Source organism: Cervus elaphus, chromosome 7 (assembly GCF_910594005.1).
Source record: "Cervus elaphus chromosome 7, mCerEla1.1, whole genome shotgun sequence".
Classification (NCBI taxonomy): domain Eukaryota; kingdom Metazoa; phylum Chordata; class Mammalia; order Artiodactyla; family Cervidae; genus Cervus; species Cervus elaphus.
In genome coordinates, this window is record NC_057821.1 from 6605682 (window position 1) to 6630785 (window position 25104).

The 25104-nt window shown below is 37.2% G+C and overlaps 1 protein-coding gene across 1 annotated transcript in view; it reads right to left on the reverse strand.

Annotated features, from left to right (window-relative positions):
• Positions 1-17994, reverse strand: part of GFRAL (GDNF family receptor alpha like) — a 73861-nt gene extending 55867 nt beyond the window's left edge. Inside the window, exons 1-3 of the mRNA XM_043908697.1 lie at positions 17912-17994; positions 13622-13753; positions 9937-10095 (exon numbers count right to left, since the gene is read on the reverse strand). Coding sequence (XP_043764632.1) covers positions 9937-10095; positions 13622-13753; positions 17912-17933 — 313 coding nt within the window. The 5' untranslated portion in view covers positions 17934-17994. The remainder of the gene's footprint in view (positions 1-9936; positions 10096-13621; positions 13754-17911) is intronic.
• Positions 17995-25104: the final 7110 nt, after the last annotated feature.

Consider the following 25104-nt stretch of genomic DNA (forward strand, 5'->3'; position numbering starts at 1 on the left):
ATTAAAATTACAAACCACCCACTCAGACTTCCTTTTTCCCCTACCTGTATTATTTTCCTCCTTAGCATTCATACTGCTTATTTTTTTAAATTTAATTTATGTTTTATATTTTATTGGAGTATAGTTAATTTACAACATTGTATTAATTTCAGTGTACAGCAAAGTGATTCAGTTATACATATACACATAGTGATTCTTTTCCAGGTTCCTTTTCCACATAGATTCTTACAGAATTTTGGGGAGAGTTCCCTGTGCTACACAGTAGGTACTTGTTGGTTACTTATTTCATCTATAGTAGTGTATGTTAATCCCAACCTCCTCATTTATGGCCCCATCCCACCATATTTCCCCTTTGGTAGCACTCATTCCGTCATACCATTTAAAATATACCCTCCAAATCTTTTATCTTATTAATATGCTTTTACTGAATGTTATAGCCTACAACAAGATCCCCGCTTTGATGATCTTGGTACTCACTTCCCCAGCTGCTGGTCTTCGTCCAGCAGTGCCCCATCCAAAGGAAGCTGCCACACCCAGGGGGACAGACTTTCCCAGGGGACAGCTCCTATCTAAGGACTAGTTCAGATGAGGGGCTCAAAGAGGCAGCATCTCTAAAGGGCCATTCCAGGGCTAAACTTCTTGTGAAGTCAACGAAGTTTGCTGTGGTCATTGCCTTGCATGTCAATTTTTCCCACCCCCTAATCCTGCTTTTCCCACTTCATCCTAGATTTTGTTCTTGAGCCCCCAGCCTAATACTATTTTGTATGCAAACCTCTGTCTCAGAGTCTGTTTCCAAAGAAGCTAACCAAGACACTCCTCAGTTAAGAATATAAGGTCCTAGAGAACAATGATTTGTGTGTGTGTTTGTGATTTTTGTTTGCTTTGTTAACTGTTTTTTCCCCAGGTCTTAGAACACAGCCAAGGACATGGTAAGCATCAAAGCAATATCTGTTAAATAAATAAATAGTCATCCCTTACTATATTATCTATTTTTAAAAAAATTTTTAAATCCCTTAAAAACAACAAGTTTTAAAAATGAAGGGCAGTGTTATTGTTACTGCATTGTTTTTTTTAATCAACTAGACTTAGGACTTAGCACATTTTCACTGTCTTATAAGTACTTGTTCAATGAATCGATGAATAAAACTCACATTATTTTAAAACATTTTGGCATTTCCCTCTTTCTTCATAATCTCTTTTAGATATAGTCATAGTATTTTTTTTTTTTTTTAATTTCACTTTCTGTGACAAACACAGGCAGAAATGACAGAGCTGGAATCAGAAATTACTCTTTAGTCAGTTGGCACTTGTGATTATACTTAAGATGCTAAAATTCTTCCCTTTAATACTGACCTGAAACAATGCCCACATTGAGTTCATTTTCACTGTCTTCAGTGAAGGATGGAACTGGGTTTATTTGAGCATCCTTTACGCAAATGTCCTCAGACAAGCTTTTCCAAATTTCAGTGCACTCTGCTTTCGAAGGGTCACTGCACTGACAATTCCGCAAGATTGTTTCTTGCAGACTTTCTCTCAACGTTGCACAGAGGTAGCTTCCATCAAGGGTCTTGCATTGTTCTGATTCCCTTCTGCAGGTTTTCTTGAAACTCTCATACAAAAGGGCACAGTGTTCAGATTCCTGGCAGATACGTGCTGCCATGATGCAGTCGCTCTTTTTTCCCATTGTTAATGATGTCTCTTTCTCATGGAGCCACTCTGTGATGTTTGATTGTGAAGCCAAATTTGAGGACAGTGCTGATTCTTCTATATTTTTAAAAATGACTAAAATTAAATAAAGCTCATTTAGTTTAAATTTAAATAAGCTCATTTAAAGCCATTTTAATGTTTCCTAAAAAGTGTGTAGACATATTTTATAAATATTCTACTGTCTTTCAAAAACCACTGAAGACATTATTTCAAGACAGTTATTACAAATGACTTTGATATTTTAAAAAGTTTGAAATAAAAAATAATGATTATTTATAGTTTATGTAACAAAACATAATGGTAATGCTCAACTTCTTTTCCTATTTCATCCTCATGATTTCCTTCTGTCTTTTCATTACATTTGATGATGATTGGTAGAAATCATTGTAACTTACAATGCTTAGGAAAAGCCCAGGTGTTAATCTCTCTGTCGTGTCTGACTCTACGTGACCCTATGAACTGTAGCCCTTCAGGCTCCTCTGTCCATGTGGTTTTCCAAGCAAGAATACTGGAGTGGGTTGCTATTTCCTTCTCCAAGGGATCTCAGCCCAGGGATTGAACCTGGGTCTCCCACATTATAGGCAGATTCTTTACCGGCTGAGCTGCCATCCATTATTCTCTTTGTATAAACTTTGTGTGTTTCTATTTCCTCCCAGAAATATACCTATACTAAAGTGTTTCTGCACAGTTTTTTATTATTTCCCCTTTAAGAAGCCTTTTTTAGACAGTTTTTTCCTAATGCTCTTACCCCCTCATGATTTTTAATTCCACAGCTTTATCGTGTATCTTTTCAGGGGCTATATGTGTATCTGTGCTTTATACATGTGAGAGGTTTCCTGCCCACCCCTAAGAACCAATTTCCACTCCTTGGAAGTTATAGCCCTCATAGAGAGTGTATGTTCTATGAGAGAATTCCAATCAATGCATAATTATATAAACTTTATAGGAAGAAGATAAAAACCACCTCAGTGTAAGAATCTTTACTTAACCTAAGGTCTCAGTAGTATATCACCTACCTCTAAAATGTCTCATCCTCTGTCTGAGGTCCTTCATGTGGATCTCCACAATGAACAATTTCTTGACCCTACAGTACATAGGGTCACACAGAGTTGAACACAACTGAAGCAACTTACAGCAGACAGGGATCAAGACCATCCCCAAGAAAAAGAAATGCAAAAAGGCAAAATGGCTGCCTGAAGAGGCCTTACAAATAGCTGTGAAAAGAGGAGAAGTGAAAAGCAAAGGAGAAAAGATATACCTATTTGATTGCAGAGTTCCAAAGAATAGCAAGAAGAAATAAGAAAGCCTTCCTTACTGATCAGTGAAAAGAAATAGAGGGAAACAATAGAATGGGAAAGACTAGAGATCTCTTCAAGAAAATTAGTGATACAAAGGGACATTTCATGCAAAGGTGGGCTCAATAAAGGACAGAAATGGTATGGACCTAACAGAAGTAGGAGATATTAAGAAGAGGTGGCAAGAATACACAGAAGAACTGCACAAAAAAGATCTTCATGACCCAGATAATCACAATGTTGTGATCACTTACCTAGAGCCAGACATCCTAGAATGTGAAGTCAAGTGGGCTTTAGGAAGCATCACTATGAACAAAGCTAGTGGAGGTGATGGAATTCCAGTGGAGCTATTTCAAATCCTAAAAGATGATGCTGTGAAAGTGCTGCACTCAATATGCCAGCAAATTTGGAAAACTCAGCAGTGGCTACAGGACTGGAAAAGGTCAGTTTTCATTCCAATTCCAAAGAAAGGCAATCCCAGAGAATGTTCAAACTACCACACAATTGCACTCATCTCACATGCTAGTAAAGTAATGCTCAAAATTCCCCAAGCCAGGCTTCAGCCATACCTGAACCATGAATTTCCAGATATCCAACCTGGATTTAGAAAAAACAGAGGAACCAGAGATCAAATTGCCAACATCTGTTGGATCATCAAAAAAGCAAGAGAGTTCCAAAAAAAAAAAAAAAAGAAAACCATATATTTCTGCTTTATTGACTATGCCAAAGCCTTTGACTGTATGGATCACAATAAACTGTGGAAAATTCTGAAAGAGATGGGAATACCAGACTACCTGACCTGCCTCTTGAGAAACCTGTATGTAGGTCAGGAAGCAACAGTTAGAACTGGACATGGAACAACAGGCTGGTTCCAAATAGGAAAAGGAGTATGTCAAGGCTGTATATTGTCACCCTGCTTATTTAACTTATATGCAGAGTACATCATGAGAAACGCTGGGCTGGAATAAGCACAAGCTGGAATCAAGATTGCCCAGAGAAATATCAATAACCTCAGATACGCAAATGACACCACCCTTATGGCAGAAAGTGGAGAAGAACTAAAGAGCCTCTTGATGAAAGTGAAAGAGGAGAGTGAAAAAGTTGGCTTAAACTCAGCATTCAGAAAACTAAGATTATGGCATCTGGTCCCATCACTTCATGGGAAATAGATGGGGAAACAGTGGAAACAGTGTCAGACTTTATTTTTTTGGGCCCCAAAATCACTGCAGATGGTGATTGCAGCCATGAAATCAAAAGATGCTTACTCCTTGGAAGGAAAGTTATGACCAACCTAGACAACATATTAAAAAGCAGAGACATTACTTTGCCAACAAAGGTCTGTCTAGTCAAGGCTATGGTTTTTCCAGTAGTCATGTATGGATGTGAGAGTTGGACTATAAAGAAAGCTGAGCGCTGAAGAATTGATGCTTTTGCTTTTCAACTGTGGTGCTGGAGAAGACTCTTGAGAGTCCCTTGGACTGCAAGGAGATCCAACCAGTCCATCCTAAAGGAGATCAGTCCTGGGTGTTCATTTGAAGGACTGATACTGAAGCTGAAAGTCCAATACTTTGGCCTCCTGATGGGAAGAGCTGACTCCTTTGAAAAGACCCTGATGCTGGGAAAGATTGAGGGCAGGAGGAGAAGGGAATGACCGAGGATGAGATGGTTCGATGGCATCACCGACTCAATGGGCATGAGTTTGGGTAAACTCCAGGAGTTGTTGATGGATAGGGAGGCCTGGCATGCTGCAGTCCATGGTGTCAAAAAGAGTTGGACACGACTGAGTGACTGAAATGAATTAAACTGAGCTAAACTGAACTAAAGCAACTTAGCATGCACACATGCATGCAAGTTAAAGATATTATTATCAACTTCATAACATAAAATGCTTTCTTAAAGACTACCAGGGCATTCTTAGAAGCACTGTTCAGAGTACAGACTCTTTACTGCATGTTTTTTGAAACACACACTGCAGTAGAGTTTTACACATTTATCAAATAACAGCTAACATGAATTGTTATAATTATTTACATGAGATTTATCTCCTGGAACACAGAACCATCTCTCTTACCCCTTTTGGACAGTATATGCAAGTTTGCATATGGGATGTGTATGAATTAATGCCATCTATACATAATTTGTTACATTATGTTGGCAATTATATATTTTTTAATATTTAATCTAAGCTAAATGAAATAATCAGGCTAAATGTCAATTTTACTCTGCTGTGTTTTTAGCTAACCAAGAGCAAGGACTCTCTTAACCTATCGTTATATCCCCCCTCCAGTGCTTAATATCTATACCTATTAACTGAATAATCAGTATTTTATGAATGAATACATGATTTAGATGTTCAAAATATGTTTACAAATTAATTATATATTTATTGATCAGTTACTAGATATCAGACACTCTTTTGAATATTTGTCATATTAAGAAAAAAAAGAAAAAATATAAAACTGATTTGCTCAATAAGCTTATAATCTATAATAAAGAACAGAAAAGTACATGTCTGTTATGTTGAGAAATATTTTGGAAATGCAAAAGAGGGGGAGAGAGAGAAAGATCATATCCTGATGGAGTGATGATGAAAGAGTTGGTGGAAGATGCTGCAGTTGACATGAAACAATAAGATTTCAATTGTCACTTCCTTTTTCAATCTAAGCTGAATTACAAGCAAGCAGTTAATGCTCTGTGTAAAGACCACAGTCAGAGCAGGTCCATCATGAAGTGCATTTGTAACATCATTCAGGTCCTCTGTGCAGGGCTTCTGTATCCTTGCTTTATCAATACTACCTCAGAGTAGCATTTAATAAGTATCTATTGTGGAAAAAATGATTAAAAAATGGGGACTGATTTCAACTTAAGTGCTCTCAATTTGTATGTACCTGTATTTTGGTATCTATATTTTGTTGCATCTTGGTCTGATAGAAATGGTTATTGAGATATAAATGAACTAGTCCTACCATCTTGAAACAAAAGTCAACAAATAATTTTAGTATTTCTATATACATTTGTTTCAGCATACTTCAATCTAAAACTAGAAAAGGACTTCTCATTAGCTAACTAATGCCATTTTAGTCTCTGTCTTATTTACTTCTCTGCATTTACTGGTGATTATTTTCTCTATGTCTTTCTCTGTCATTGGCTTGAAAATTCTTCCTGTGTTCTTTTTTTTTTTTTTTTTTTCTGTCTTTAAAATCTTCCCTATGATTTCTTCAACTAGGTCATGACAATATTACAAAAATACTTATGTTCTCACTTCACATCTTTTTCTGGCCAGTCTTATCCTCATGCGTGCTTGTATCTGCTTTTTACAAATCACTGACTCACAAATCTTGCATGTACTCAATGCAAGATGCATGTTTCCAAATGCCAGCCAAATGCTCCATCATTGCTTTTTCTAAACTATATATTCATCATGTGAAATGTAAAGCAAAATACTAACATTCCTAACACAAATGTGCCAAAGTGTGCCACCTCCGTGCAAACTCTCCAAATATAATTCACCACTGTTGTCTTTCAGCCCTGTCTCCATATAGAGTGATACCCTTGTCCCAAGCCAGCAACTTGTATCACACATTTAATAACATTCCACACTCCTCATATCCAGTGGTAGCCAATTCTCACCGATTATGAGTCATAAGCATTTCTTAAGCATCTCTTCTTGCAGTCCTCAGCACCAGTGCAGAAGTTTAAGCACGCGTCACATTGCTCCCAAATCTTTTTGTTGGCTCTTATCCTTGGCCTGCATCTTACCCTACCTCCGTTCCATCCTCTAAACCACCCCCAATGGAGTCCTGAAAAATACTGATTCCAGATTCTTCTGTCCAAAATGCATTAGTAGTTCCTCAAAAGTCTGATTTCTTTCCAGTATCATCTCTTGACTCCTCTGTTCTATAATCCAGCCTAATCAGGAATGTGTTTCTACCCAATGTCTCCTGCTTCATTCTATTTCCTCTGTCTGGAATATCATTTTATTTCATCTGCCCAAGGAGTCCAATTCACCCTAAAAGGCTCAAGTCTGTCATTTCTTCTTTGAAGGCTTCTGAGACACCATTCGGAAAAAAAAAACCCAAAAAATCAAATGAAGTCACTCAGTCGTGTCCAAATCTTTGTGACCCCATGGACTATAGCCTACCAGGCTCCTCCGTCTATGGGATTCTCCAGGCAAGAATACTGGAGCTGGTTGCCATTTCCTTATCCAGGGGTTCTTCCCAACCCAGGGATCGAACCCAGGTCTCCCACATTGCAGGCAGACGCTTTACCATCTGAGCCACCAACGAACACTTATTTCTTCTCTATAACCTCAAGTAAGTGTCATCTTATGTGTATCACATTGTGTAGGTGATATTTAGCAATTATCATTTTAAATAAGAATTGAGATCATACAAAATATGTTCTATAACGCTATTGGAATTAGAGATGAATAACAAAGATATCTAAGGAATACTCAAATATTTGGAAACTAAACAATGGTATTATGAATAAAACTTGAATCAAAGATGAAGTCTGCAGTAAAATAAGAAACTATTTTGAACTGAATAAAAATGAAAACATATTTTTATTTAATTTAAAATTAGTGGCTGTAACTAAAACACCACTTGGAAGGAAATTTATGTAAGGAGATGTTTAAATAAGAAAAGAAGTCTCAAATCAGTGATATAAGATTTCATCTTAAGAAACCAAGAGTGATGAGTCAAATCAATAATTTCAACTCAAATCAAATGCAACAACAACAACAAAATAACGTAGAGCAAAACTGAGAGAGAAATTGAGAGAAAAGAGAGCGAGGGAAATACAGAGAGATAGAGACAAAAAGAGAGAAAAGGACATGAATTTCTAGTACCTGAACAAGAAAATGACACCATCATAACTCCTTCAAGTTGTTTAAAGGACAATTTGGGAATATTAAGAGCAACTTAGAGAGACAGAAACTACAATAAAGAATAAAATGCAAACAAAAACAAAAATTCAACATAAATCCAACAAATATCTTTAAAATTCAATTTCTTAAAAGAAAAAAATGATAGGAATTACACAACTTGCTTTCAAGACATCTCATGAAACTGCAATAAATTAGACTGGAACATTGGCAAAAGTATAGAGATACAGACATCATTGGGACAGATTGGGAAAACTGGGAGGACAGCCACTAGTATACAGCCCAGTGATCTTTTGAGAAAGCGGAAACTGAAAATATCTTCAACAAATGTGATGGAATAGTTAGATGTCCATATGGCAATAGAACATACCTTGCATCACTTATGAAAATTGACTTAAAATGCATCATATGCCTAAACAGATAACCTAAGCCACATAATTTTGAAGAGAGACTTTACCAAATAATATATTTCTTTGGCACATAAGCACATGAAAATATGGTCAACATTATTATTATTTAAGTGTAAATTAAAATGCTAGTGTGATACCATTAAACATGTTTTGAAATGCCAAAAAAACCCCAAAAACAAAAACAGAAAAACAACCAGAAATCAAGTCCTGCCCTGAATGTGGAGCAACCAGAACTTTCATACATTTATGGTTACTTCAAATTTGAAATACAGTATGAAAGTTTCTTATAAAGTTAAACATACACTTTACTATATGACCCAATAATTGAGGAGAAATAATAAATTATATAAATTATATATAAATAAATAATAAATAAATAAATAAAACTGAGGAGAAATAATATATTTGTACAAATATTATGTATGACTATTTACAGCAGTTTTATAATCTCTACAAATCTGGAAATAATGCCAGTGACTTTCAGTGGTGAATGAATAACCAATTCAAGGAATAACCATACAGAGGAATGCTACTCCTCAAAAAAGAGGACAACTTTTTGTGAATCACAAATGGATAATTTTAAATAAAGGAAAAGTGGCTCAAAAGTCTACATGTTATATAATGTCATTTATATGAAATTTTGGAAAAGGCAAAATGATGGAATAAGAAACTGTCTAGTAAGTTATACTACGAAAAATTGGAGAGGTTGGGCTATGTGACCATTTAAGATAGATGAGAGATGAAACTTTCTTATAAAGTGGGGGAAGGGTGATTCTGAAAAAGAAAAGGTGAGAATTCTGTGATAACAGGTGTATTCCTAACCACTCTGGAGGAGTGTACATAGACACATTGAAGATCTAGAAGCTGATGACTTTCAGATTACTGGATCCCACTCATCCCTTGGAAAATATGCACATACTCTCAAGATACGAGCTGACCATTTTGAATACCACTACTTCACCATATGACATATTTCACCACATGACACCAGGACTTCCTGGAGGCTCATATGGTAAAGCGTCTGCCTACAATGCAGGAGACCCAGGTTCGATCCCTGGGTGGGGAAGATCCCCTGCAGAAGGAAGTGGCAGCCCACTCCAGTATTCTTGCCTGGAAAATCCCATGGACGAAGGAGCGTGGTAGGCAAAGAGTCGGACACGACTGAGCGACTTCATTTTACTTCACCATTAGGCCAACACCTTGAGTATGCAGTAAATAAATGCATATTAAATAATTAAATGTGCCTATGCAAAGGCAAGCACAATGCTAGGTAAGTGGTTACACTTTGATCTTTCTCAAGAGGTCTTGTTTCCTTTACCAAGAAAAGTGGTACTTTATTTATCTTTTATCATTTAAGTCTTGTACAAAGCCATAGTGAGCCTCACAAATAAAGGTACTGAATGAGTGAATCTATCATTCTAACGAATTGTTGTTGAATGAAGCTTGAAATTGTGGTTAGTGATTATAGAAATATATACTTACTGAGACCTACACTTCACAGAACCTTAAATTACATGAAGAACTAATCAAATCACCAGATAAAAAACAAAAGAATTCATCAAACTACATAGCTGTGGTTCTTTTTGACATTGTACTTTCTTTTGTGTGACTGCAAGCATTTCATATAACAATGAATTACCTGATTCGTTGATGCATTTTTTCCCAAGCAATTTGTTAATAGTGCAGTAAAGGTCATCAGAACAGAGACAATCTTTAAATTGTGAATTGCTTTCCGCTAAGGACTGGATACTTAGGTCACAGCTGGATGAATCCTTCATCTGGCAGGTGTTGCCTGGATTTCACAGTCAAACATACAACATTCTAGATATTAATCTGAATAAAAGTTTTCAGTCCTCCTACCCAAACTATGCTAAAACTTTGGGTAGCACCTCCTACCCAAAGCTTTTAATACCTTGACTTTAGTAATTCATTATTAGAGTGAAATTATCTGGGGTTACTACAGCATGTTCATATAATTGACTTTTCAAGCAAAAAAAAAAAAAAAAAAACACTCTATTTCTACTGTTTTCAACCCCAGTATTTTCTTTCTAAAATAGACTAAAACTTTCTGTATTTTAAAAGAACTTTGTCCCCACTTAGAATGTCAATTTGTGCTCTTTAATAATAATCAAAGCTGCCTTTAAAATGAGGCAACCAGAATACTCTGTAATTTTAGCTATTTTGTCTGTTTAGCAATTTTATTAGCTATTTGATCTTAACCTGCTATTTTATTTTATATGCCATTCCAAGATTATAGTAAAAGACATCCAAGTGACTCTAAATTTATCACATAAAGCGACGTGGTCCTGACACTTAGAAAGTACTCAGTAAATATTATTGCGTCTTTTGTAATTACCAACATTTCATACTCTGCTTTAATATAGAAAGCCTTATTCATCCACCCAACTATTTTCTTTTATTCATTTTTCCTGAATAAAACTACTTGAGTACATTTGATTTGTCTATTTGAGAATATTTTTATTTCAGCTTCATGCATAGTATAATTATGCAAATCTTACCATTCACTAAAAATTACTTGCTATTTGTATACTAAATTCAATAAATGTGCTATAATTTATGATACACTGAATGCAACAGTTTAAGTTACCATATAAAATATACCAAGGAGCTTCATTATCAAAACAAATAATGGATTTTTTTTTTGTCAGTCTTTTATTCTCATCTTAAAATGATTGTGCTATTTGAGAAGATTTGCCATTGAAATTCTTTTCCTGAACTGTATTGAGAATGTTGCTTTTGAACTGTGGTGTTGGAGAAGACTCTTGAGAGTCCCTTGGGCTGCAAGGAGATCCAACCAGTCCATCCTAAAGGCAATCAGTCCTGAGTGTTCACTGGAAGGACTGATGCTGAAGCTGAAACTCCAGTACTTTGCCCTCCTGATGCGAAGAATTGACTCATTTGAAAAGACGCCGATGCTGGGAAAGATTGAAGGCGGGAGGAGAAGAGGACGACAGAGGATGAGATGGTTGGATCCGACTCAATGGACATGAGTTTGACCAAGCTCTGGGAATTGGCGATGGACTGGGAGGCCTGGCGTGCTGCAGTCCATGGGGTCGCAAAGAGTCAGACACGACTAAGCGAGTGAACTGACTGAATGAGAATGTTGAATAGAGACCTATAACTTTCTTTGGCATTTGAACATCGCATGCACCCTGTTCAAGGGCAGGGTAGAGAAGAAATCTCACTCCTTATCTATATCCTGTGTAATTCCTTGAGATCTTGTGGCTAGACAGGAGCTCTGATAGGGGAAATTGTAAATTTTTCCATTGTCAGAACTATAGGTTTTTGTCTCTTAATCCAACACACTTCACCTTACATCTTTGGAAGGTAGAAGGAGCACGGGCAGATAGACAAGGACCCCAAACAGTACGGAATTTATTCTTCTATGAAGCAGCTGGAGAAATAAAGTGAGCCATGAAAAAATATAGTTTTTATTTTTCATTTTGGATTTGTCTTACTGAATATGCCAAAAATTAATTGGGTTTTTATGGTATTATCACACTCATTATACAAGTTGATAAAATTTGTCATGTTAGAAAAAGCTTTTTTTGAAATGTTCTGTCCTAATAGCATTAGGATATTATTCCCTACATAATCTTTTATCTACTTTTAGTGAATCGAGTCTTACAATAATGCTCTCATTGAACATATATTCAGCTACTTGATATAGCTAGAATTTTTTTTTCTTTTAAACAAATGACAATGACTTTTTAATCTTCATATTCTCTAACTCCTTGGGCCTCTCTTCACATGTTTGTAATATAGGACAAACTAAAAATAAAAATATATTTTAACTTGCTCTTGACGTAGTTGTAATAGAAGAGAGTATATATGTTGAAAGAATATAAAAGTCATGTTCAGTTCCGACTCTTCGCGACCCCATGAATCGCAGCACGCCAGGCCTCCCTGTCTATCACCAGCTCCCGGAGTTTACTCAAACTCATGCCCATCGAGTCGGTGATATTATCCAGCCATCTCATCCTCTGTCGTCCCCTTCTCCTCCCGCCCCCAATTCCTCCCAGCATCAGGGTCTTTTCCAATGAGTCAACTCTTCGCATGAGGTGGCCAAAGTATTGGAGTTTCAGCTTCAGCATCAGTCCAATGAACATCCAGGACTGGTCTCCTTCAGGATGGACTGGGTGGATATCCTTGCAGTCCAAGGCACTCTCAAGAGTCTTCTCCAACACCACAGTTCAAAAACATCAATTTTTTGGCTCTCAGCTTTCTTCACAGTCCAACTCTCACATCCATACATGGCCACTGGAAAAACCATAGCCTTGACCAGACAGACCTTTGTTGACAAAGTAATGTTTCTGCTTTTTAATATGCTATCTAGGTTGGTCATAACTTTCCTTCCAAGGAGTAAGCATCTTTTAATTTCATGGCTGCAATCACCATCTGCAGTGATTTTGGAGCCCCAAAAACTAAAGTCTGACACTGTTTCCACTGTTTCCCCATCTATTTCCCATGAGGTGATGGGACCAGATGCCATGATCTTAGTTTTCTGGATGTTAAGCTTTAAGCCAACTTTTTCACTCTCCTCTTTCACTTTCATCAAGAAGCTTTTTAGTTCCTCATCACTTTCTGCCATAAGGATGGTGTCATCTGCATATCTGAGGTTATTGATATTTCTCCCAGCAATCTTGATTCCAGCTTGTGCTTCTTCCAGCCCAGCGTTGTCACGTTACATCCATGCAAATAATGTGTTTGATTTTCACAAACATCATCTTTCTATGTTATCACTGACATAGTAACATATAAACAAAAAATATTTTATGTAAAAAATGTTGCCATGTTTTTGAGAGGCATGTGTATAACATTATATATTGTAAAATAAGTAAAAGAATAATCTGAAACCTTGCATAAAGTTGCCTGCAGTGTCAGCGCATTAAGGTTCTTGAGTAATGGTAGTCCAGTGGTTAAGAATTTGCCTCCCAATGCTGGGGACACAGGTTCAGTCCCCGGTCTGAGAAGATTCCACATGCAATGAGCAACTAAGTCTGTGTGCCACAACCACTGAAGCCCATTTGCTAGAGCCCATGCTCTACAACAGGAAAATACTGTGCATTCCAGCAATAAAGACCCAGCACAGCCAAAAATAAATAATTTTTTAAAAGAATACTCTTAGGTATATAAATTCACTAATATGTCACTGAAGGTGAATCACTTGAATACCAAGTTTAAGTAAAGTGTTTAGAGAAAAATTTATTTTCTAGGAGAGTGAAAAAATAAAAAGACCAACTCCTATTTTTTATCTCAGTAAATAGAAGGTATTTGAGTGCATTTTAAACAACTTGTTTTACCTGACACATTGCAGGCATCTTCCATTATCCGCCAGGCGTGTTTACAACCATCGGCATCACGTAGGCAGAGCTCTTTTAAAGACGTGCAATCTGTGGTTTGGGAAGTGGACTTGTTCAGGCATAGCCCCACAGCTTGAATAACAACAATAAGAGAACAACAGAAACAGCACTATGACGACATGGTAGTTACTTACTTCAAACTTAAGTTATTAATGATCAAGACCAGAATTATGAAAATGGAAATGTGATTAAGTCATTAAAAAAACTAGGATGGATCTTAACCTCCCCTCAAGCTATAGATTTGTTTCTTTTTTATAAGGTTCTTAAACAAAACATATGTATTTGCCCTCTTTTTTTATTTCTGTCTATTTATTTCTCAGTTTATAATTTATTGTTATGATTATTGCTCCATTAAAACTGTTCTGAAAAATGCCCCCAAATAATCTCCATAACATGAACTTAATAGTTTACAGGCTTCATCTTGCCTGCTTTTATCTTTGGGAATTTTGTTGTCACTTTGTTCTTGAAACTTTTTTCTTTTGGCAACCCTCCCTTCTAATTCTCTTGCTACTTCTTCATTTGATATTTTCTGCTCATGGCATTCTTCCCAGGATCCTCTTACTTTTCTGTTAAAGTGTATTTGTAGCTTAGGTTCTGTCCTCAGACTTTTCTCATTCTCATTTTACATGCTCTTCACAGACACCTCCATGTACTTATGGTTTTAACTAAAATCTCAAGATTGATGATTCTCAGATATCTAATGCAATCTTGCTATTTTCCAATATTTTAGTTACAGATGCTGTTTTCTCCACCTAAATGTTCCAGACACACTTCCGTATAATACTATCATCGATATCATCCTCTTCATCTGTTGGACCACCTGTTTCATCAGCAATTCCACCATCCACAATGGCACCCATACTAGGAAGCTTGGGTTCATGATAGGTTCCTCTTCTAGCCTCAATTCACTCTCCCACATCCACTCTTACATAGATCAGTGATTCTCATCTTGCGAACTGACCAACTCATCAGATAGTCAGTCTGCCTTCATCTTATTCAGGTAAATTCTTTATACCCCTTACTCTGCCTTATGCACCATCCAGTCCCGTCATTTCTCTGCTTCCTCCTCTGAATGGGTCCTCATAGCGTGACTCATATTCTTCATCATGTGCAATCTAGATATCCTCGGGCATTTATAGTTTCTCAAATGCTAAATGTTGCCTTGTACGTCAGAGCATTTACTGTGTGGTCACTACCGGATGCTGCTTTTCTTTTTATTCTGGACTAAGCCTTTTTTGGTCCTTTAGGACCCAACACAATAACTACCAATTTTATGGAAATTGTTCCTAAATTCAATACCCCTTTCCTGCATTCAGATTGAATTTAACATCCCTTGCCTGTTTCACTACATCTTGGGACCTTCCCAACTATAGAATTTATTGCTCTGTAAGGAAAGTGTATATTTACGTGTTTGCCTTTATCGCTGGGTTCTGGGATTTTACTCAGCAGGCATTAGGAATAATTCACAATGGTATGCCCATCATCAATGCAATGATGAATTACATATATTCAATAAATGCATGCTGATTTAACCAACTTAAATAGCTGCTTATGGATGAGTTATACATAAATAACTGATAGTATTTAATAAAAATGACACCTTCCAGATATTTACAAGTTATTTTGGGTAGAAGAGAAAAGGTTTCAGCAAATTTTTCAAAGTATTAAGGAAGTAGCAATGTTAATTTAATGTATTGTACCAATTATTCAAACTGATTCTGCAAGCATACAAACGGACACTTGCTTACTCAATCCATAGAAAAATATGGAAATTACAATTGAGTTTTAAAGACAGTATATTAGCTGTAATCAAGAGACCTAAAAGCTATGTCTTAATCAGAGTCAAATTATCTGAATTTTTTAAAAGATGATGGTAATTATGAATGACCTGTCACAGCATAGAGTTATAGGCTTCAAGCAAAGCCATAACATCTTTTTTTTTTTAATCTTACCTTTTTCTAAACCTCTTCTAAGGAGAATCCATGGCAACTGTTTGGATCATATGATGTACTACTGACTGAGTCACTGCATTTGGAGATTAGGCTCATGAGTGTGGCTTGGTCACATTTTTCTTGTTGAGGGCTGGAGTGGAAATTGACATATCAGCTTTCTGTTTTTGTATGTTCATGGATAACCTCACCTAGCCAAGTTTCTATTCTAGTTTAGAAAGCCTGAAGATGGGGAACATATGCACACCCATGGCTGATTCATGTCAATGTATGGCAAAAACCAATACAATATTGTAAAGTAATTAGTCTCCAATTAAAATAAATTAGTTAAAAAAATTTTTAAAAAAGAAAGCCTGAAGAAAGAGAAAAAGAGCCTCTTCCATTCTGTGCCCATGTTACTTGTTTCTTTCCAGCTTGCCAAAGATACTAAAGTAAGGATTTTATGTCAGAAACTCAATATATAAGAAGTTACACCTTTATTTGCCACTGATCATTATATCTTGGGACTACTTCTCTCAAGAAACTTATAGGTGATGGTCTCCTGAGTAGATTATCAAAATCTCACTGATATGTCAGTGCAATGATCATTAATGAATTCTACATATTATCTTTCCCAAATGTGTTTTATTTTCTTCCACATATAAAATTCAATTTGATTGTTTTACATGATTTTTCACATCTTCCACTCAGAGGAAATAGTGAATCAAGCAGGAAAACCACTTCAAGGATTTGGCCCAGAAGAATCAAATAATAACTTTCCAAAGCCTTCTCCATTGTGGACTAGGATTTGTGGCTCTATATTTAAGACAGGAGTTTTCAAGGATCCTTTTGAAATGCCAAGTGAAAAACAGGTTCTATTTAAAAATAAATAAGATGGAGAATAGTGCACATTTTTTCACCCTCTTAAAGATGTATAAGACTCATTAGGATATTTAATGATTTGTTTTAAAAATTCACTATGTCCCACATTTCTTTGGCTGCAGAACTTTCTGGCATCACAAGATTTATTTAAAATATTGAGGCTGAATAAATATCCCAAGAATGCATTATGGGAAATAGTGGTTAATCCTATCAAATAGCATAATTTTGACCCTAAGTGTTAGATAAGATTTCTGGCAATCTACTGACAAGGTTAATATAGAAATGAAAGTTGAAAACAGGAAACTGTCACTGTGTTTTCAATGGCAGGGGCAGGGGGAGTGCATAATGAGATTGTAATATATTTTGTGTATCTCATTATATTGCTGCCTGATCTTCAAAGATTAAAGTATTCTAGATTTTTCCTTATTATAAATAATAGAAATAGGAAACATTCTTAGAAATCAGTGCAAGGAGCAAAATTTTGAATAACTAGTATTTAATCTGCCAAACCTGAAAATATATAAATATATAAAAGATTCCTTTCCTTCTTGCCTTAATTTTGACTAAATCTATTCAGACTCTTTTTCATTTTCAACACATCTGAAATAATCATCTTTGTTTTCTTGTTGCCCACAAGTATGCCTTTATTCATGAATATCTGCTGGCAGAGAGAAACCAGAAAATGTACTGGCTTTGTTTTAATTAGTGAAGTATCAATATTTATCTACAATTATAACTGTCCCTTTTTCTGAATTCAGTTTGTAGATTCTACTGCACGCTGATGAATATATAATAGCTTCTCCTATCACATGTATGCCAAGTAGCTCTGCATAGATTCCACTTTAAGCATACGTTATTTTTACAGAGATAAGCTCACACTTTATCTCTGTGTTAAAAAATTAATTGAAATGTGAAGCATTTGAGGTTGTGTTGTGTTACTCTATGAACTGTCTCCTATTTATTAAATATTAACATCTAAAATCAGGGAAACTGAATGGATCTTGTTTCAATGTAAATTAAAAGAAAAATGGATAATAATATGAAATGTATCATCTTATAACTTGTAAATAAATACCAGAAGGTTACATTTCTAAAAGGCTCTAATATATATGTAAATTTTATAAATCCTAATCAATTACCTGAAGTAACTGGATCAGTATATATATATATATATATAAAAGAAAAAATCTGAGTGGTAAATGCAATTCTCACATTGTGCATTTTCTATAGAGTTATAATAGAGTAAAAGTAGGCATACATTTTTGTAAAAGTAACAGTCTATGTTAGAGTACAAATTTGTAATTAATACTTTATATTATAAAGCTTTGATAGCTTGATATTTAAGTGACTGGAGACAGCATCTGATTGACAAAGAACTGATGTTATGAATTCAGATAAACCAGAAGAATAATTCACTTACCGAAGAAAATGAAGATTATCATGGTGGCAACTTGGGGCTGTTGACCTGCAAGAAGAGCAGATGTGTTTGTTCCAACAACCTCCCTAACAGTAACTGTCCAGAATAAAGCTTTGGTTTCTGCTCCTGTTTTCTGAAAGCATCCCTGATTCAAGGCGGTTTCCTGTCACCACTTCCTCACCAATCTTTCCTGAGCTGTGAACTTTCCTAATTAGGTCCAAATTCAATTATTTTCTTCTGAGTGTACTGATCTCGGATATTATGCTTCTAAGAAAGCCCAAGAGCCAAATACTAAGAAATTATACATCCTCTGCACATTCAGGGAAAAAGGTGCTTTTATTTTCTCCTTCAACTAGAATACTAAACTGTTTTGTATACAAACTTCCCAAGTGTAACTCCAGAGTTCCTAGACACTTGAACATGCTCGGTTTCTACTTCATTAATTTGCATCATTCAGGCAATGTTATTATGTCTTTGAGGACAGGGAAAAGGATAAAAGGCATAAAGAAAGCCCAGGAAAACATATGGGGAATTCAAGTTCCACTAGGATCAAACCAGCGTACCTCATCTTTCTTAACAGGTGCTCCAAACTCCAGTGCATTTAATACTTGGGGTGCTTCAGTTACAGTTCCTCTCACACTTCCAATAGAACAATGTTTACAAAATGACTCCTCACCATTATGCAGAAATTTCTCATCCTCTGGAAAGGTATCATCCACTTGCGTTTGCCACTTGACACTGTTTTTGTCTGAGTTTTAATGAGAGGCATTGCCACGGTCTGAATATTCGTGTCCCCCCAAGCTCATAGGCTGAACTCTTAAACCCAAGAGGAGATGGTATTTGTAGATACAGCATTTGGAGGTTACACAAATCATGGGACACAATTCTCATGCATGAGATTAGTGTCTTAGAAAGGGAAGTCCAGAGAGCCTTGCTCCTGCCATCTTGTGAGGACACAGTGACAAGTTGTCAGCTACGGACTAGGAAGATGGTCCTCATCAGACCATGACTGTGTTGGCACCTTGATCTTTGACTTCCAGCCTCCGGAACTGTGAGAAACAAATTTCTGTTGTTTGTCAGCTTCCCTGTCTGTAGTATTTTGTTATAGCAACCTGAATGGACTAGACAGGCATTACTGACCTGACATTACTTTAATTGCACTGTTCCTCACAATCATTTGCCTGGGGACAGCCTGAGGCTTCCACTTTTAAAACAGCCTGAGACCTGTTTGTAGTGGACACTTAGGAAATAAAACATGCTGCTAAACAGGAAACTAGGAAAAAATGGGTATGAATAACTGACTACAGTGAGGTGGGGGAGGAGTATTTCTGTATTTGCAGTTGCACAGTGGGAGAGTTGTTGGTTGCAATTGCTCGCATTTAATTTACACACAAGATATGTTATAGCATATATTTTAAAGTTGAAGTATAGTTGATTTACAGTGTTGGGTCAATCTTCGCTGTACAGTAAAGTAACTCAGTTATACACACACGTACAACGGAATAGCATATTTTGTTCTCAGAATGCCTGATGGAAGAATACAGACTCTGGAGTCCAGCAAACTAAAATCGCTTTATCCTTAGATGTAGGTAAATAACTTTACATCAGACATCATTACATTTACTCCTCTGTAAAATGTGCTGATGGTAGCCATGGTTGCTATAAGTATTAAGAAGGCATATGGGGTTTATATCACAAAAAATTAACAAATGCCAGTTATATTGCACAAGACAATTATTATTTAACAAGTAATTATAGCATCATAAAATCAATCAGTTATTTTCTTTTAAAAGGCACTGCCACTAAGCTTGTATTACAAATTTTATCAAGATAATTATTCCTTATGATACAAGCCAACTCAAACTGGCTTAAGCTCAAGAGGGATTCAGTGACTCTGTTGGTTTGCAAACTTACACAAAAGACAAGAAGAATGTGAAGAGAGGGGCAGATAACTCCAGGCTGGTGGATGTCAGATTTAATACGCAGAGGAACCTACAGAGAAGGAAGTGGTCTTGGGTGGGACAAAGACAATTACATGCCCTCACTCACCTGCCAAAATCTTACAAGTGTATAGAGAGGCCTTAGCTGGGTTCAGTCATGTGCTCCATCCAGAGGCTCTCAGCCTCGGAGAGTTCTCTCGAGACTGCGCCCATCAGAATGGCCCCGCTGTGGGGACCGGGGACAGAATGTACATTTGGGGTGAGGGTGGGGGATCTTCTCATTGCCCAGGTCCAGGTCACAGGTCAAACTACAGTCATACGTGCTGGATGACTTCCTCAAAGAGGTTTCAGGAGTTGGAGAATCAGGGTACAGAGCTGACCTCCTATAGGTCTTAAACCTCCAAGGTCTGAAGGCTTTGCCCTACTGTCTGTCAGCTCCATCCACAGGCAGCTTCTTTCCTCTCGGTGGGAGAGGCTGTCAAGCCCTCAGCCCACGTCCTTCTCTCTTAGAAGTACAGTGAGAAGTGGGCCTCTTCCTATTGTTGATGTTCAGTTGCTCAGTCGTGTCCGACTCTTTGCGACCCCATGGACTGCAGCACGCCAGACTTCCCTGTCCTTTACCAACTCCTGGAGCTTGCTCACACTCATGTACATCAAGTTGGTGATGCCATCCAACCATCTCATCCTCTGTCGTCCCCTTCTCCTCCTGCCCTCAATCTTTCCCAGCATCAGGGTCTTATCCAATGAGTCAGCTCTTCGCATCAGGAGGCCAAAGTATTGGAGTTTCAGCTTCAGCATCAGTCTTTCCAAAGAATATTCAGGACTGATTTCCTTTAGGATTAACTGGTTGGATCTCCTTGCAGCCCAAGGAACTCTCAAGAGTCTTCTCCAACACCACAGTTCAAAAGCATCACTTCTTCGGCACTCAGCTTTCTTTATAGTCCAACTCTCACATCCACACCTGACTAGTGGAAAAACCACAGCTTTGACGAGATGGACCTTTGTTGACTAAGTAATAGCTCTGTTTTTTTTTTTGTTTTTTTTTTTTGTTTTTTTCTCCTGAATTGAGTACCATCTCCTCTAGATGCTCCCACACCCATCAGTCCTGCCAAGAGGCACTGGTCCTGCTGGGTGCCCAGTATCACAGAGGCAGTGGAATCGGCCCTCTTTAACCCACAGGAACTGATGGTGGGACAGGGAGGCATCACCAGGGGAAACTATGGTGTCAGAAGCAGCATGTGAAGGGGTCTTGGGAAGGGGAAAAACACACCGTAAAACATATAAATGTTAAATTTATGTGGGACTGCAACTAGAAAAATAAACTGATGGAACAAAAGAAAAGAACACCAAAACACAATTTCCTGTTCAAGGAAGGTTAGTTATGACTTTCTGGAGTGGAGCGGTACACAGAACTGAATGCAGGGCATCAGGAGAATGGTGCTAATCTTTTCCAAACAGGTACAGCTGCTGAGGGCTATTGCCTACAGGTAGAGAAAGCATCTGTGGTTATATTCTCGCTTATTTCAAAATAATAATTGTCAGCTGCGTCACCATCTAAAGCAGGGTCTTTTTAGCATTTTATTGTGCCATCAAGTTCCTTTCTCCCTACACCTCCTCCTAGGAGTATTTTTAAAGGCATATATATATATGTACTTTTTTTAAAAAGTAATACTTCAACAGAGAACTTACTATGTAGCACATGGAATTCTACTCAATACTCTGTAATAGCCTATATGGAAAAAGAATCTGAGAAAGAATGATATATGTGTATGTATACCTGGGTCACTTTGCTGTACTCGTGAAACTAACACAACATTCTAAATCAACTCTACTCCAAGATAACTTTTTTAAATCCATGAAGACTGGAAAAAAGGTATTATAAAAGAAGTTAATCATATTGAAACGTACTTGTCAAAATAATTTAAACACATTTGTGACAGTAATATACACACTTCTTTATTAGGAGAGCAAATATCAAAATCCAGGCAGGTCTAATAAGACTGTAATTTCAATATCGCGATGACCATAGATGCTAATTTGAAATTTTTCCATTAATGTAGACCTGTGTAAAAATATCTGCGATTTTCTTTGACAATACAGCACAAGAAGTGCTGAATTTTAAATTAGAGTATAATAAAAATTAGAACACAGTTTTGCCCCCATGCAAATGTATAGACACTCCAGATGAATAAACACTCCCTTCAACTCAACTATTTATGGAAGTGGAAAGTGGCAGTTGAATCGGAACAGTTTTAAGATGAAAGAAAATGGTAAAAAGATCAGCTTCAGTAGTTTCCAATGATAATGGGTGCGTGATTTTAACATGTATTGTGTTTTGAATAAAATGCTGTCAATAAATAAACGAAACAGAAGGAAGCGGAGTTGTTCTGGTTGATATCTGGGTCGGGGCGGAAGCCTCAAGCTCTGGTCAGGAGGCTTGGCTTCACCATCCACAGTTGCCAGAGAGGCACCCCAAAACCTCAGAAGTCCTGCTCAGAAATCACTGATCTCGGGCTTCCCTGGTGCCGCAGCGGGAAAGAATCCGCCTGCCAGTGCAGGAGACGGTTTCCATCCCTGCACTGGGAAGACCCCACATGACACGCAGCAGCTAAGCCCATTCGCTACAAGGACTGAGCCCGTGCCCTAGAGCCGGGAGCGGCAGCGGAGCCCGCGTGCCGCCGCTGCGGGAGCCACGCGCCCGGAGCCCGCGCTCCGCAGCGGAGAAGCCACTGCGATGACGTCTGAGCCCCGCCGCGGGAGAGTAGCCCGGCTCTCCAAAACTAGGGGAACGCCCAGGCAGCAACGAAGACCCCGCACGGACAAAAGTAAAATAATAAGTAAATAAAATTCTGCTAAAAAAATTATTGATCTCATTTAACTCTTTGCAATTTTTTGTCACATAAAGAACCCATTCTCATAACTGCTAAATAAAATGCACTAGACCTCAAACCTTATCATTGGGCAAAAAAAAAAAAAAAAAATTACTATGATTTCTATCCAACCAAAACTTACTAAAGCCTACATAGAGCTTTATGAAAAAAACAAAACTGAGGCAAGGCTCCTAGTTTCATGTCATGGATCAGATAACCATAAAAAGAAAGAAAGAAAAACTTGTTAAAAAATAAAAATATTGTAAATGAGTTGGAAAAATCTGTATGTTGGAAGACATTTGTTTTTGGAGCATAGACAACTACTTTGTGTTTAATGGCATTTGAACCAACCTTCTCCCCCCCAAATATCCCACTGCATTGCCCTTATATTTGCATTTGTCTACTTAAAATTGTGTAAGATGCCCGTATCTGGAGGAAAAAAATTCTAGTCAGTTTCAGATTTGGAGTTAACCTGAATTTGAGAGCTCTGGGAAGAGGCTATATGCAGAATATAGAATATAGAACATGTAACGCACATAAACAAATAGAGTGATGAGTTCCTTGGCTACAAGGTCTGTAAACAGTGTTCTAAGACATTTAGTAATTAATGAGGACATTCAGTATTCAGGGTAAAATAAGAGTCTTTTACTGGAGAGTCTCACCAGGAAAGAAAAAAATAGGTCAACATGATGATGTACTTAAGTGACCTCACCCACCGTGAACTGGTCTCCTCGCTAATGAGCTGGTAGGAAGTGGCCGCGGGCGGGGAGGGGACGGGCTGGGGAGAAGCAGAGACACAGCGTGAAAACGTGCCTGGGAGGACCGCTCCAGGGCGTGGGGGGGCACTCAAGTGAACTAATTTCAGCGAAATTCATAGTGAGCAGGGAAAAACAGACAAATGGCCGGATATAGGCAGCCTTTATGCCAAGGAGGCCAGAGTTTATCCATAGAGAAGAGGAAAACTGCTGATGAGGTTTAAACATCTGGGTCAGGATTTTGAAATCTGCTTCAGCAATGCTAGGGAAGATGGTTTGGAAACAGGGCAATGGTCAGTTTTGTGGTTGTTTCAGTAGATTAGGAGAGATGTGGTTCAGACCTGAACTAAATAGTGGCAATGGAGAGGAGATGGTAGATTCAAAACCGTTAAGAACTTGAAATTTACAGGATGCGGGGACCTTTAGAAACGGAGGAGGGGAAGGTTTGTGTGGCTTGGGTGGTTGTTCCCATGTACCTGGGCAACTGGCTCACAATTCATTGCTAGAAAAACCATATAATTGTGTTCACTGATAGAATTCTATCCATTGAAGAAGTTAAACTTTAGGATGAAACAACACTATTATGTATAAAATAGATAATCAACAAGGACCTACTGTATAGACACAGGAATTCCTACTCAATATTCTGTACTAACTTATATGGGAAAAGAATCTAAAAAAGAGTGGATATATGTGTATGGATAACTGAATCACTTTGCTGTACACATTGTAAATCAGCTATACTTCAATATAAAATAAAAGTAATTAAAAAAAAAAACAACAATGGAACAACAGTTCCTATGAACTGCATTCATGTGTCACTAGTGAAGACAAACTGGCTGTCCCTGTGAAGATCAAAACAGCTCCACCAGGAGCATGACCTTGGAAGAAAGTGTAGTACAAGTTCTGACACTTCATCTAATGGAATCAAGACTAGATCCATCTTTTAGGACTTTACTAACAATAAAAAGGATCTGAGAAATGCAAATATTAATCACATTGCCAATGTCTTTATTCATGAAAAGAAATCTAACTGCTGGCCTGGGTACTTTGTTCACGTAGAATGTCAATAGGGAAAAGCCAAGAAATGAAAAGAAATTTTGATTAAAGGGTATTAGATCTATAATTAAATCTGTATGGCCTTAATATTTAACAGCATCGTTAGGTTAGTCCCCATGTATCACTGTGCATGATAATGTGGTCTCGCTTTCTTTGGGTAAATGAATCTCCTCAATCATAAGCATCTCAGTGATCTCACAGTGCTACTTCTAAATAAAATTGAACATCTCTCTGTGACTATATTTTGTTGACCTCTTTTTAAGTTTTTGGGGCATCTTTCTTTCAAGCTCTTGGGAAATAGTGTAACTATAGCATAATAATAATATTTTTTCTTTGACACAGATAATTTATAGCTTTTTAGAGTAGAACATCATTTATAATCAAACTAATATAAGGGCCAAATTATGTACTTTCCTACAAAAATGTATTCCATGGAAGATTTTATCTGTAAAGAGCTATTATTCCTATATGAAAAAAGTGGCTCTGTATCTGTTTTTTGAATTGTTCTGGAACTTCTATTAGTTGAGTCTGATTTTTCAGGAATTTGTAACAGCTCTAAAAACTGTAATCCA